The sequence below is a fragment of the Colobus angolensis genome, unplaced genomic scaffold (genome assembly GCF_000951035.1).
Source record: "Colobus angolensis palliatus isolate OR3802 unplaced genomic scaffold, Cang.pa_1.0 Scaffold30, whole genome shotgun sequence".
Lineage (NCBI taxonomy): Eukaryota > Metazoa > Chordata > Mammalia > Primates > Cercopithecidae > Colobus > Colobus angolensis.
Window position 1 is genome coordinate 6,742,127 of NW_012116266.1, and position 13,336 is coordinate 6,755,462.

The 13,336-nt window shown below is 42.8% G+C and overlaps 1 protein-coding gene across 1 annotated transcript in view; it reads right to left on the reverse strand.

Annotated features, from left to right (window-relative positions):
• The window catches only part of NOP58 (NOP58 ribonucleoprotein), a 46,356-nt gene extending 33,720 nt beyond the window's left edge, over positions 1–12,636 (reverse strand). Inside the window, exons 1-3 of the mRNA XM_011950002.1 lie at positions 12,366–12,636; positions 5,111–5,187; positions 2,960–3,012 (exon numbers count right to left, since the gene is read on the reverse strand). Coding sequence (XP_011805392.1) covers positions 2,960–3,012; positions 5,111–5,187; positions 12,366–12,410 — 175 coding nt within the window. The 5' untranslated portion in view covers positions 12,411–12,636. The remainder of the gene's footprint in view (positions 1–2,959; positions 3,013–5,110; positions 5,188–12,365) is intronic.
• Between the last annotated feature and the right edge of the window lie 700 nt (positions 12,637–13,336).

The window sequence follows — 13,336 nt, forward strand, 5'->3', positions numbered from 1 at the left end:
AAAAAAAAAAAAAAAATTTGAGAGGGGGTCTCACTATACTGCCCAGGCTGATCGCAAATTCCTGCCCATCTTAGCCCCTCAAAGTGTTGGGATTACAGGCATTAGCCACTGCACCTGGTCTCATCAAACTCTAAGGCTATGAGGTTTAAAATGTACACTGTGACATTAACAGTCATTTAGTTGTAGTTCTGTCATGTCAAAACTGCCTCATAACAGGCAGTGAGAAGTGAATTCTCAAAAAAGGATTCTGCTCTCTTAATTAGCTGATGTTCATTTAACTTTCTGGTGAAAACAGATAGGAAAAGGCACTGTAAATGTTTCTATGACAGCACTCCTGACAAAATTCACTATTTTCATTCATTTTCCCCAAAGTATTTATTTATAAACCTTATATAGGAATTTGACAGTACAGAACAGTCTCTGCCCTCATGGAGCTTAGATTGGGAGGGGAGGGGGGAGTCTGACTTTAAATTCTCAACTACTATGGCATTTTGTCCATTTACTGTATATTACTTAATTTTACGTTATTTTTCAGACAGAGTCTCGCTCTGTTGCCCAGGCTAGAGGGCAGTGGTGCAATCTCGGCTCACTGCTACCTCCACCTCCCAGGTTCAAGTGATTCTCCTGCCTCAGCCTCCCGAGTAGCTGAGACTATAGGTGTCTGCCACCACACCTAGCTAATTTTTGTAATTTTAGTAGAGACGAGGTTTCACCATGTTGGCCAGGCTGATCTGGAACTCCTGACCTCAGGTGATCCGCCTGTCTCGGCCTCCCAAAGTGCTGGGATTACAGGCGTGAGCCACTGTGCCTAGCCTTATTGTACATTACTTTAAATAATACAAAGAAGCTAGGTAAAGGAATCTGGAAATACTGCTCAAATTTCAAGTTTCATCATCTGTAACACAGAGATGATGGTCATCTTCCTCACAGGATTCAAGAATTAAATAACAATTATGAAATCATAAACATAAATTTGACAGTATGTGCTCAATATATTAGGTATTAATAGTAAACACCTGCTTGTTTGGGCAAAAGCTTGGCTTGTCCATTTAATACAGTTTAATAAGGACTGGCCAGAACTATCCCAAGCAGATTAAAGATCATATGCAAAAAAGAATTCAGAAGAGACTACTTGAGATCAGGACTGCAGCACACTACATCTCCACTAGGAACTGTTCATATCCCAGTCTATGTCAACATCACCCCCTAGAGTTGGAATACAGGTAACACAATCCTGCTTGGAATTTTACCAAATTTTTACCCATACTTACAAGCTGTGATGAACAGGCTATCTTTTAAAAAATTCTCCCAGTTAATATTACCACAGTTGTTCTTTTTTTTTTTTTTTTTTGAGACGGAGTCTTGCTCTGTTGCCCAGGCTGGAGTGCAGTGGCTGGATCTCAGCTCACTGCAAGCCCCGCCTCCCGGGTTTATGCCATTCTCCTGCCTCAGCCTCCCAAGTAGCTGGGACTACAGGCGCCCGCCACCTCGCCTGGCTCGTTTTTTGTATTTTTTAGTAGAGACGGGGTTTCACTGTGTTAGCCAGGATGGTCTCGATCTCCTGACCTCGTGATCCGCCCGTCTCGGCCTCCCAAAGTGCTGGGATTACAGGCTTGAGCCACCGCGCCCAGCCCACAGTTGTTCTTTATGGCTGTATATAACTCTAATTACTGAAGGGTTGGTGAAGCAGCCGGAGAACTATGTTTATAAAACAAGGCCGGGTGCGGTGGCTCAAGCCTGCAATCCCAGCACTTTGGGAGGCCGAGACGGGAGGATCACGAGGTCAGGAGATCGAGACCATCCTGGCTAACACAGTGAAACCCCGTCTCTACTAAAAAATACAAAAAACTAGCCGGGCGAGGTGGTGGGCGCCTGTAGTCCCAGCTACTCGGGAGGCTGAGGCAGGAGAATGGCATAAACCCGGGAGGCGGGGCTTGCAGTGAGCTGGGATCTGGCCACTGCACTCCAGCCTGGGTGACAGAGCGAGACTCCGTCTCAAAAAAAAAAACAAAAAACAAAGAAACTGGCCCTATGGGTCTTCCTTCAGTCTACCCTCTGCCAAGGTTAGGGTGGTCTGTTACATTCCAGAATGTTTAGTTGGATTCCCAATTTTGGAACAAAAACTGTACCTTTCTCCTGTGGTTATTTAACACAATTTTTTGCATCTGTCATATTCTTGCCCAGCTTTAAGCCATATTCTTTCTCATAGTCCTTCATTTTCAAACTACACCGCCAAACAGTTGGCTGATTTGTGATAGAGAATTTAGGCAATTGAAAATTCAATGATTTGGGCTTTATATCTGCTCTTCCTGTTTTCCCCAACACTTAAAAAACCAAAACTGTAAGACCTACCGCAGTCAATTATAGTAAATAAACCCTACCACTCTGTTGTCCCATGATGAAATCTAGTTGAAGAGTATGATTCATCCATTCTTCTAAATCTTTTAAAAATAACACCTCTGTCAGTTTCTGGATAAATCTGAATATTGATATGCTTTTTTTGAACTAAAAATCTGTAAGCCAAGAAGAGCTTTTTAAATTATTTTTTCAACTGCGAATCCTGGCTGCTCTCAAGATTACAACTCTACCCTTGGATTAAAATGAGGAGAGAGCTGTGTACTTGACCACGTTACCTTGGTCCCTTGTAGAACACCTTTTACTGAATTGTGCTTCAGCATTATGTTGCTGGTTTCCACAGGGAGATCAACTTAACCACTTCTCACCTCTCCTCACACATGGGGAAAACCAGCCCTACGGTGAAAAAAGCTAACTCAATGTTGTCTCAGTGGTAGTGACGAATGAGTCAGATCACTTAAATTCAGTTCCAGTAAGAATGCATCATTGACAACATTGAATAAGGTTAACACAGGCAACTGAAGCAAACAACCTTTTAACAAGAAAAGCAGGTGGCTAAGACTTAATTTTTTCAAAAAAGCAAGCTTCTAGTTTTTTACTTTACCTGCTAATGCTTCTGCTGTATCCTGAAATTTCTCAAAATGTTTTAGCTTTACTCTAGAATTAAAAAAAAGAGAAGAAACATGTTATTGGGGGTGGGGGACAGTGCATTGATTCAAAAGCCACATAACTTGGAAAGAAGTGCTTGACTGTTTCCAAAGCACACACCAATAAAACATGCCTATCATTGTGTGTCAGGGTGTGAAGTTAGATATTCTTCATAAAATTACTAGTTTTTCTAAATGTTTGACGAGTAATGCTTGGATTATTAAAAGAAAGTTGTAGGCTTTGAAGGAAACTTTGGCCAACTGTAAAGATGTTGAAGCTTTAATATCAACTCCTGTTGCATAAAGCCGTACAGAGATAACTTTATTATACAGCATAGAACTGATTCAAGAAAAAGTATGTGGGTCCCTTTTAAGAATCTCATGCTATTCATTTGTCTATCCTGTACAAATGCCATTAAAAAAATAACTTATTGTCAGATCTCATTCTTGTTACATCCTACCCTTTATGTTTTTGAGACAGGGTCTCCCTTCACTCTGTCACCCAGGCTGGAATACAATGGTGCAATCACAGCTCACCACAGCCCTGACTTCCCGGGCTCAAAGGATCTTCCAGCCTCAGTCTCCCAAGTAGCTAGGACTATAGTGTGCACCATCACACACGGTTAATTTTTGTTTTTGGTAGAGATCCCTATGTTGCCCAGGCTGGTCCTGAACTCCTGGGCTCAACTGATTCGCCTGCCTTGGCCTCCCAAAATGCTGGGATTATAGGCGTGAGCCATCACGCCCGGCCTCAGGGTAGTATTTTATGCAGAAAGAAACATATAGTTGATTCATTGTTGTCTCAGTGGTAGTGACGAATATTAAGTCAGATCACTTAGATTCAGTTCCAACAAGAATACATCATTGACAACAACGAATCAGATTAACCCAACAAAGCATATAACCCTTTAAGAAGGAAAACTAGTCTTCTATTTGCCTAAAACACAGTATCATCTTTTTTTTTTTGAGACAGGGTCTCACTCTGCCACCCAGACTGGAGTACAGTGGCGCAATTTTGGCTCACTGCAACTTCCACCTCCCAGGCTCAAGGGATTTTCCTGCCTCAGCTTCCTCCGAGTAGCTGGGATTACAGGCATGCGCCACCACGCCTGGCTAATTTTGTATTTTTAGGAGAGATGGGGTTTCACCATGTTGGCCAGGCTGGTCTTGAGCTCCTGACCTCAAATGATCCACCCACCTTGGCCTCCCAAAGTACTAGGATTACAGATGTGAGCCACCGCGCCCAGCAACAGTGTCATCTTAAGCAAGGTTTTCTTACCTGGTAAGGGAACATGCTAGTGTGGTTCCTTAAATACACATAAAAATACGAAGATTTAGGCCGGATGCGGTGGCTCATGCCTGTAATCCCAGCACTTTGGGAGACCAAGGCTGGTGGATCACCTGAGGTCAGGAGTTTGAGACCCATCTGACCAACATGGCAAAACTCTGTCTCTACTAAAAACACAAAATTAGCTGGGCGTAGTGGTGAGCACTTGTAATCCCAACTACCTGGGGGGCTGAGGCAGAAGAATAGCTTGAACCCAGGGGGCAGAGGTTGCAGTGAGCAGAGATCGCGCCACTGCATTCCAGCCTGGGCGACAGTGCAAGACTCTGTCTCAAAAAACAAACAAACAAACAAAAAACAAAGATTTAAGATCTACACTAAGAATGAATCTTCCATGAAATTGTGATGAAGGAAAAAGTTCATGTTAGTTTTGCTGTTGCACCTCAAAAAGCAGGTTACAACCCCTGTGTGTGGTAACTGTTAAGATAAAAAAGGTATTACTTTGTGTATGGAAGACATGAAGACAAATGTGTTCCTGACAGCAATCACATTTGGTACTATCCGAGGTTTAAAGTACCCATTGGGTCTTCTGGAAGATAATCCCTGTGGGTAAGGGAGGGACTACTGCCTCTAAATTAATTGAGATGGCCTATACTCCAAATAAAACATTTGCAATAATTAGGTTCATACCAGAATTATTCCTGAAACAGATTTCAAAACAGAAAACTACGAATGTAATATTATATAAATCAGGAAAAAAATGTAAAAAATAAAACAAGCTCTAAATGTTAACTGCTAAATTACTGATTTCAAGATTACTTACATTTTGTTTGCTTTCTCTGGAGTTTCAAATTCTTTCCATAAACTATCAACCTCTTGAAGTTTCTTCTCATTTAGAACCTATAATAAAATGTTTAGTTTTCTTTAAATGGTACAGGTTAGGCATACACAGCTGCATTCTTCAAGTACAATTTTACATGTAAAATGAGGGTGGTAGAAGCTATTTCTTTCACTAAGATAATGAACTAGTTTTCTTACCATGCATATATTTTTGGTCAAATTACTAGTTCGAATTGCCCATTTAACAGCTGAATGGAATTCAGATCTAGTCCAGTCAGATGCAGTACAGTGGCTATTCACAGTCTAGGATCTACCTGGTCTCAAGTGATATTCCTGCCCCAGCCTTGGACTGTAGCTGGAGCTACAGGTCCTAGGGGGGTAGGGCAGGGAACCTTTCTTTCTATTTTTTTGAGATGGAGTCTCACTCTGTAGCCCAGCCTGGAGTGCAGTGGAGCAATCCTGGCTCACTGCAACCTTCACCTTCTGGGTTCATGAGATTCTAGGGCCTCAGCCTCCTGAGTAGCTGGGATTATAGCCGTAAACCACTGCACCTGGTTGAGAACTTTTCTTTTAAAAGAGCCATTAATCCCTTTACAATAAAGTACTGTAATAATTAAAACCTTTTATTTGTGCCAGGTGCACTGGCTCACACCTGTAACCCCAGCACTTTGGGAGGCGGAGGCAAGCAGATCACCCGAGGTCAGGAGTCTGAGACCAGCCTGATCAACATGGAGAAACCCCATCTCTACAAAAAAAGAAAATACAAAATTAGCTGGGCGTGCTGGCACATGCCTGTAATCCCAGCTACTCGGGAGGCTGAGGGAGGGGAACTACTTGAACCCAGAGGCGGAAGTTGCAGTGAGCTGAGATTGTGTGACTGCACTCCAGCCTGGACAACGAGAGCAAAAAACTCCATCTCAAACAAACAAAAAAAACCTTTTATTGCCTACTTTCAATAGATATTCATAATTTACTGCTATGATCATCCTAACATGAAAGTATTGTGGATTTCTCTAAAAGTATCACCAATTGTGAGACACATCTAGATGTGTGAAATTTTTTTAAATGTAGGGTAATCAACAAAATACTCATCAACATTCAGGTATATATTCTCCAAGACTTTGAATGTCTGTGCAACGCATGTTCATGCATACTTTTAGGAATCACATTAAATGCTTTTTTTTTTTTTTTGAGATGGGGTCTAGCTCTGTCACCCAGACTGGAGTGTAGTGGTGCAATCTTGGCTCACTGCAACCCTGCCTCCTGGGATCAAGCGATTCTCCTGCCTCAGCCTCCCGAATAGCTGGGATTACAGGCGTGCACCACAACACCCAACTAGTTTTTGTATTTTTAGTAGAGACTGTGTTTCGCCAAGTTGGCCAGGCTGGTCTTGAATTACTGACATCAGACGATCCACCTACCTCAGCTTCCCAAAGAGCTGGGATTACAGGCGTGAGCCACCACACCCAGGCCCCTCGTATTGTTCTGAAGCAAGACTTAGACATTTAATTTTACCTGTTAATATTTCAGTTTGTATCTATAAAATATAAAGACTCGTTTTAAAGCTACTATTATTGTAACAACAATGCTAAAGATTGCGATGGTAATAGTTGCATACTATTTCTACTTAGAAATGGAAATTTTTCTATCTTAACTTAAAATGATAAAACTTAAAATGGATTTTTGTATACAAATATTTATAATTACCCTGGCTGAAAAGAAATGATTAAAAATTTGAGACAAAAAAATTTTGAGACAAATGTAAAACAGAAAATGTAGCAGTATCTCTGAGTTTCGTATTTAGATTGTCTCTATTAGTAATGTTTTCTTCAAGATGTCGTTGCATAGTTGGGAACACAGTGGTTTTATTTGTTGTAGTAATGGTTTTGGCTGTCATAACATAGTCTTTGAAAACCTTTGTGTGCTCATGAATTGCCCTGATTTTATTACATCTCCTTTGTTATTTTAACTTCAGTTTAAGAATGGTGATGGTATCTTTTATTTTATTTATTTATTTATTGAGACGGAGTCTCCCTCGGTCGCCCAAGCTGGAGTGCACTGGCACGATCTCAGCTCACTGCAAGCTCTGCCTCCCGGGTTCACGGCATTCTCCTGCCTCAGCCTCCCGAGTAGCTGGGACTACAGGCGCCCGCCACCACACCCGGCTAAGTTTTTGTATTTTTAGTAGAGATGGGGTTTCACCATGTTAGCCAGGATGGTCTCGATCTCCTGACCTCGTGATCCGCCCGCCTTGGCCTCCCAAAGTGCTGCGATTACAGGCGTTAGCCACCGCACCAGGCCGACAGTATGTTTTAAATATGGCAATTTTGTTACCCAAATGTTATCTTCAAATATACTTGCTTTTCAGCTAGAAAAAATATGAATTTTCCTCATGAGTCATATCCCCTATTTGATACATATCCTCTTAAAAATAGTGAACTTCAGTTATGGTTAGCTGCATTCTCTGAACAATTTCAAAAAATTTTAATCAATGTTTTCAGTATAGTCATGAGGCTTGGTGAGATGTCTTTGAATTCTACAGCTTCATGATATACAAAGGTAGAACTATTAGTTTATAAATTGTTAATACCAACTCTAGGCTTTGTCGTTTTTTACTGCTTTGTGTGACTAAGTTTTTCTAGTTTGGGTTATTTTTACCAACATATCTAATTCAACCATATGTGATTAAATTTATACATCAGAACAAATTCCTAAAATCATCTTGTCACACTCATCTAAGTTTTACACAACTTGCAATTTTGTTTCTTTTACTGAAAATACATAAGCAGACTAGAACTGCGTGTTAATGTGTAGATGTGCTATATTATGGACTTGATAAATAATGCTTATTAGCAAGGTATAGTTTTATATTTACTAGCTGTGTTGTTTTTCCAGAGACAGGGTCTCGCTTTGTTGTCCAGGCTGGAGTGCAGCGGTGTGGTCCTGTGTCACTGCAGCCTCAAACTCCTGGCCTCAAGCGATTCTTCTGCCTCGGCCTCCCAAGTAGCTAGGACTAAAGGCACACACTGCCACACCTAGCTATTTTTAAAATCTTTTTGTAGAGACAGGGGCTTGCTTTACTGCCCAGGCTGATCTCTGACTTCTGGACTCAAGTGATCCTCTTGCCTTGGCCTCTCAAAGTGCTGGTAGGAACCATGGTGCCTGACCCAGCTGGTTTTTAAATAAAAATATATGCATAATATCTGTGCATACTATATTTCACCAAATAATATGCTATTCTTTTTTTTGAGACGGAGTCTTGCTCTGTCGGCTAGGCTGGAGCACAGTGGCTTGATCTCGGCTCACTACAACCTCCACTTCCCTGGTTCAAGCGATTCTCCTGCCTCAGCCTCCCGAGTAGCTGGGATTACAGGCACATGCTGCCATGCCTGGCTAATTTATTTATTTATTTATTTTGTATTTTAGTAGAGACAGGGTTTCACCCTGTTGCCCAGGCTGGTCTCCAACTCCTGAGGTCTGGCAATCTTCCCGCCTCGGCCTCCCAAAGTGCTGGGATTACAGGCGTGAGCCACCGCACCCAGCTTATGCTATTCTTTTACACTCCCAATTGACCTGTCATCAATTTTAAGACTTCCCAATTTTAGGATTAAATATGGGGGTTGTGCACTTTAGGATTAATCCCATCCTATCCAATACTTGGGCAGTTGACACAGAATATTGGTGAGGCTGTATGGAATTAATAATTTTAATCACTTTTTTTTTTTGAGACAGTGTCTCGTCCTGTCACCCAGGCTGGAGTGCAGAGGCACAGTCTTCTCACCGCAACCTCCACCTCCCTGGTTCAAGTGATCCTCCCGCCTCAGCTGGGACTACAGACGCGTGCCACCATGCCTGGCTATTTTTTGTATTTTTAGTAGAGACAGTGTTTCACTATGTTGTCCAGGCTGGTCTCAAACTCCTGATCTCATAATCTGCCCACCTCAGCCTTCCAAAGTATTGGGATTACAGGTATGAGCCACCATACACAGCCTCCTAATTTTCACTTTTAATTGATTGCTTGAGACTTTGTGTGGTTTTCGTTTTGTTTTGGTTTTTTTTTTTTTTTTTTGAGATGAGGTCTCACTCTATTGCCCAGGCTAAAGTGCAGAGGCCCAATCACGGCTCACTGCAGCCATGACCTCCCTCCCACCTCAGCCTCCTGCAGTAGCTGGGACTACAGGCAAGCACCACTATGCCCAGCTAATTTTTTTCCCGCCATGTTGCCCAGGCTGGTCTGCAACTCCTGGGCTCAAACAATCCTCTTGCCTCACCTCCCAAAGTGTTAGGGTGACAGGCATGAGCCACTGCACCCAACCTCTATATTTTGTGTAAATATGTGATGCTAACTTTTACTTCCCCAGACAATATGAGCAAGTAATGTTTTATGAAACTTGTTTGAATACAGGATAAAACTGATAATTAGTTTAAAATGTGCATGGCTCAAAAAGAAACAAATCCATACACGCAACAAGAGTGAAAAAGCTCTTGGGTTAGCTTTAGAAGCACTATGCTAAGTGAAAAAAGCCAAACATAAAAGACTAAAATACTACTCCATTTACATGAAACTTCTAGAAAAAATTATGCAAAGAAAGCTGATCAGTGGTTGTCTAGAGCAGGACTAACTTGAAAATGGGCATAACTTTATGCAACAAAGTGTACTATAAAACTGGATTGCAACTAAAACCTACAGGCAAGTTATACAGTATGTAAAGTACCCCCAATAAATTTAGAAAAAATACACTGCTCAGCGCCTAGGTTTTATACAGACATTTGGTATATACATCAAAAATCTTTCTCCAAACCTTGAGAAAACAAAGTGACACAAAATGCTATGCTACACAGCTACACTGTACAATATAACCATTAAAATTCAAATAAGTTAAAATTCACTTCCTCAGTCCTATCACTTACATCTCATGTGAAATAGTTATACGTACTAATGGCTACCACACGAAGAGCAGCTGAAGAAAATCTGGTATGAGCAAGACTAAAATCTTATGCTGTGTGCCACGTGACACAAGGGCACAGGAGTACTTTTTTTTTTTTTTGAGACGGAGTCTTGCCTTGTCGCCCAGGCTGCAGTGCAGTGGTGCGACCTCAGCTCACTGCAACCTCTGCCTCCCAGGTTCAACCGATTCTCCTGCCTCAGCCTTCCGAGTAGCTGGGATTACAGGTGTGAGCCACTGCCCTCGGCCACAGGTTGAATTTTTATAATATCCTAGAATTAATCACAAAAGTTGCTTTACATAATGTCTTTATATTAATACATATACACATATATAACCCTGTTAATGAACAATAAATTTTTGAAGTGTTTTCTTTTCAAATCGCTCTAAATACGGAAGTGGGCAGAACACTGTACCTCATGCCTGTAATCCCAACACCTTGAGGCCAGGAGTTTGAGACCAGCCTAAGCAACATAGGGAGACTTTGTCTCTAAAAAAAAAAAATTTTAGGCGGACCATTGATAAGCCAATTCCTTCCTACCACGGGAGACCACCAGTGCACTGTGCACAGTTGCTCCTCTTAACATTCGGTTCAGGACAGCATATTGTATCAATTAACAGTGAAATTCGTCGACAGACACTGACAGACCACATTGGCTAAGAGAATTTGGAGCTATGCAGAACTCTACATGAGATTTTAGATAAGATTCCAAAAAGCTGGAGAAAAGTAAAATTGACATGTTTCGTAGCTCTAAAGGGGACTAAGGAACTTTACAATCCTTAAAACTACTAACACTGCAATTACAGATAACTCCAATTAAGGTAAAAACAAGCAAAACTGCCTTTTCGGTTTTAATGATTTTATTGGTTTTCTTAAAAATAAGTATTTGACGTATCAAATGCAAACTGCGTATTTTCAAATGTCAGAAGCGAAACATGGAGAACTCCGCATCCATCCAGACCTGCATCCACACCACAAATGGTTTTTTTTGGTTCACAGCTAAAATTGTATTGCATTTATTTTTATCTAGCGTTTTTTGCTTTCTACCAACACATATATATGTAGAATATACATAAAACTTTATTTTTCCTTGCTATATTCGCAGAGCTCAGAAGAGTGCACGGCACAAGAAAAGGCAATCTCACTCATTCTTACTGACATCTCAACAGCATCTTGCGATACCAATGTCTTACCGTCCAACCATTTCAGTGCTGACGAACTTGTCAAACTCTCCCCATGAAAACAACCAAATCTCAAATTGACATCACCAGCCCAGATTGTTTCCCCTAAGCTTCAAATGTGAAATACTGAACTGCCCGATCTACACAACTGCATTATCAGGTCTAATAGACATTGCAAGCTTTGCACAGCCCAAACCGGAAATCTTTAGTCCTTCCCCCGCAAGAAACTTTCTTAACATCTTATTTAAACCAAAACTCCACATTCAATCTATCAGCCAATCCTTTCTGTTCTACCTTCAAAATTTCTATCGATATTTGTTTTTCTCCATACCAGGCAATTTCATCTTGTCTAAATGAACGCAAAAGTATTCTTGCTGCCTTTCTTACCTCCTCGAGTCTAATCTCCACATAGCAGAGTAACCGTATTAAGACAAATTAGCAGGTCATTCCTTTGCCTAAATCCTTTCGATTGGCAGAGCACGGTGGCTCACGCCTGTAACCCCAGCACTTTGGGAGGCCGAGGCAGTTGGATCACTTGAGGTCAGGAGTTCAAGACCAGCCTGGCCAACATGGTGAAACCCCGTCTCTACTAAAAGACAGACAAACAAACAAACAAAGCAACTAGCCAGGCGTGGTGGTGGATGCCTGTAATCCCAGCTACTCGGGAGGCTAAGGCAGGAGAATCGCTTGAACCCGGGAGACGGAGGTTGCTGTGAGCCACGGTTGCGCCACTGCACTCCAGCATGAGCTACAAGAGCGAAACTCCATCTCAAAAAAAAAAAAAAAAAACAACTTTTGATCATTCCTCAAAACATCTAGAAGAAAATCCGAATTCCCTATAACTATACTGTTAAATTCTAACACGCCTCCTGCCCACCTCTTCAACCGGAGGAAATAAAATCCTTTAACGCAGAACGAGTCTCCCCAAACGGCGGGGCCACGTGTTACCCGTAACAGGGCTCTCAGGTGTAAAGGCCTTCTCCCTCCTCCCAGAGCCCGGGCCATAACAGGCACCCACGCTACCCTGAGTAGTTCTGTGCTTAAGTCTTTTCCTCTCCTCGTCTGTCCAGCACCCGCCTTCCCCCTTTAACGGCTCGCTCTCCCACCTACCTTAAAGATGGCGTAGCCCACAGACGTTTCAAATAGCACCAACATGGTGAGGCCGGGTCAGGGCGCCGCACGGCCCGCCACGAGCTGTGGACTCAGTTCAAAAACACCGACTACGCGGCCCCAAAATGTCCCCTAAGCCGCGGCGGGCAAAGCACAAACGTGCTAGCCGTCCCGCAGCGAATGAGAACACGTTCCCTAACCCCTCCACGCTGTACTTGGACTACGACGCAAGAACGCGCTTCTCCTTCTCTAAGGATTCTGGGATAGCGACGTCACTTCCGACAGAAGACTGCCGCAGAGACTGCCGTCACTTCCAGAGTGTTCCCGCCACACTGGGCTGGGACGGGAGAGGAAAGTTTGTATCGTGGGATCTAAGGACTGAACGGAGCCTTTGCGCCTTTTTTTCTTTTTTCTTTTCTTTTTGAGACGGAGTCTCGCTGTGTTGCCCGGGCTGGAGTGCAGTGGTGTGATCTCGGCTTACTGCACCCTCCGCTTCCGGGGTTCAAGCAATTTTCCTACCTCAGCCTCCCGAGTAGCTGCGACTAGAGTCACGCACCACCATGCCCAGCTAATTTTTGTATTTTTAGTAGAGACAGGGTTTCAGCATGTTCGCCAGAATAGTCTCCATCTGTTGACCTCGTAATGCGCCCACCTCGGCCTCCAAAAGTGCTGGAATTACAGGTGTGACCCACCGCGCCCAGCCTTTTTTTTTTTCTTTTGAGACAGTCTTGCTGTCGCCCAAGCTGGAGTACAGTGCCACACCATCACGACTCACTGCAACCTCCAACTCCCAGGCTCAAGGGATCCTCTCACCTCAACCTCTCGAGCAGCTGGGACTACAGGCCTGTGCCACCACACCCAGCTAATTTTTTGTAGAGACAGGGCTTTGCCATGTTGCCCAGGTTGGTCTCAGACTCCTGACCTCAAGGGATCCTCCCACCTCGGCCTCCCAAAGTGCTGGGTTGCAGGCG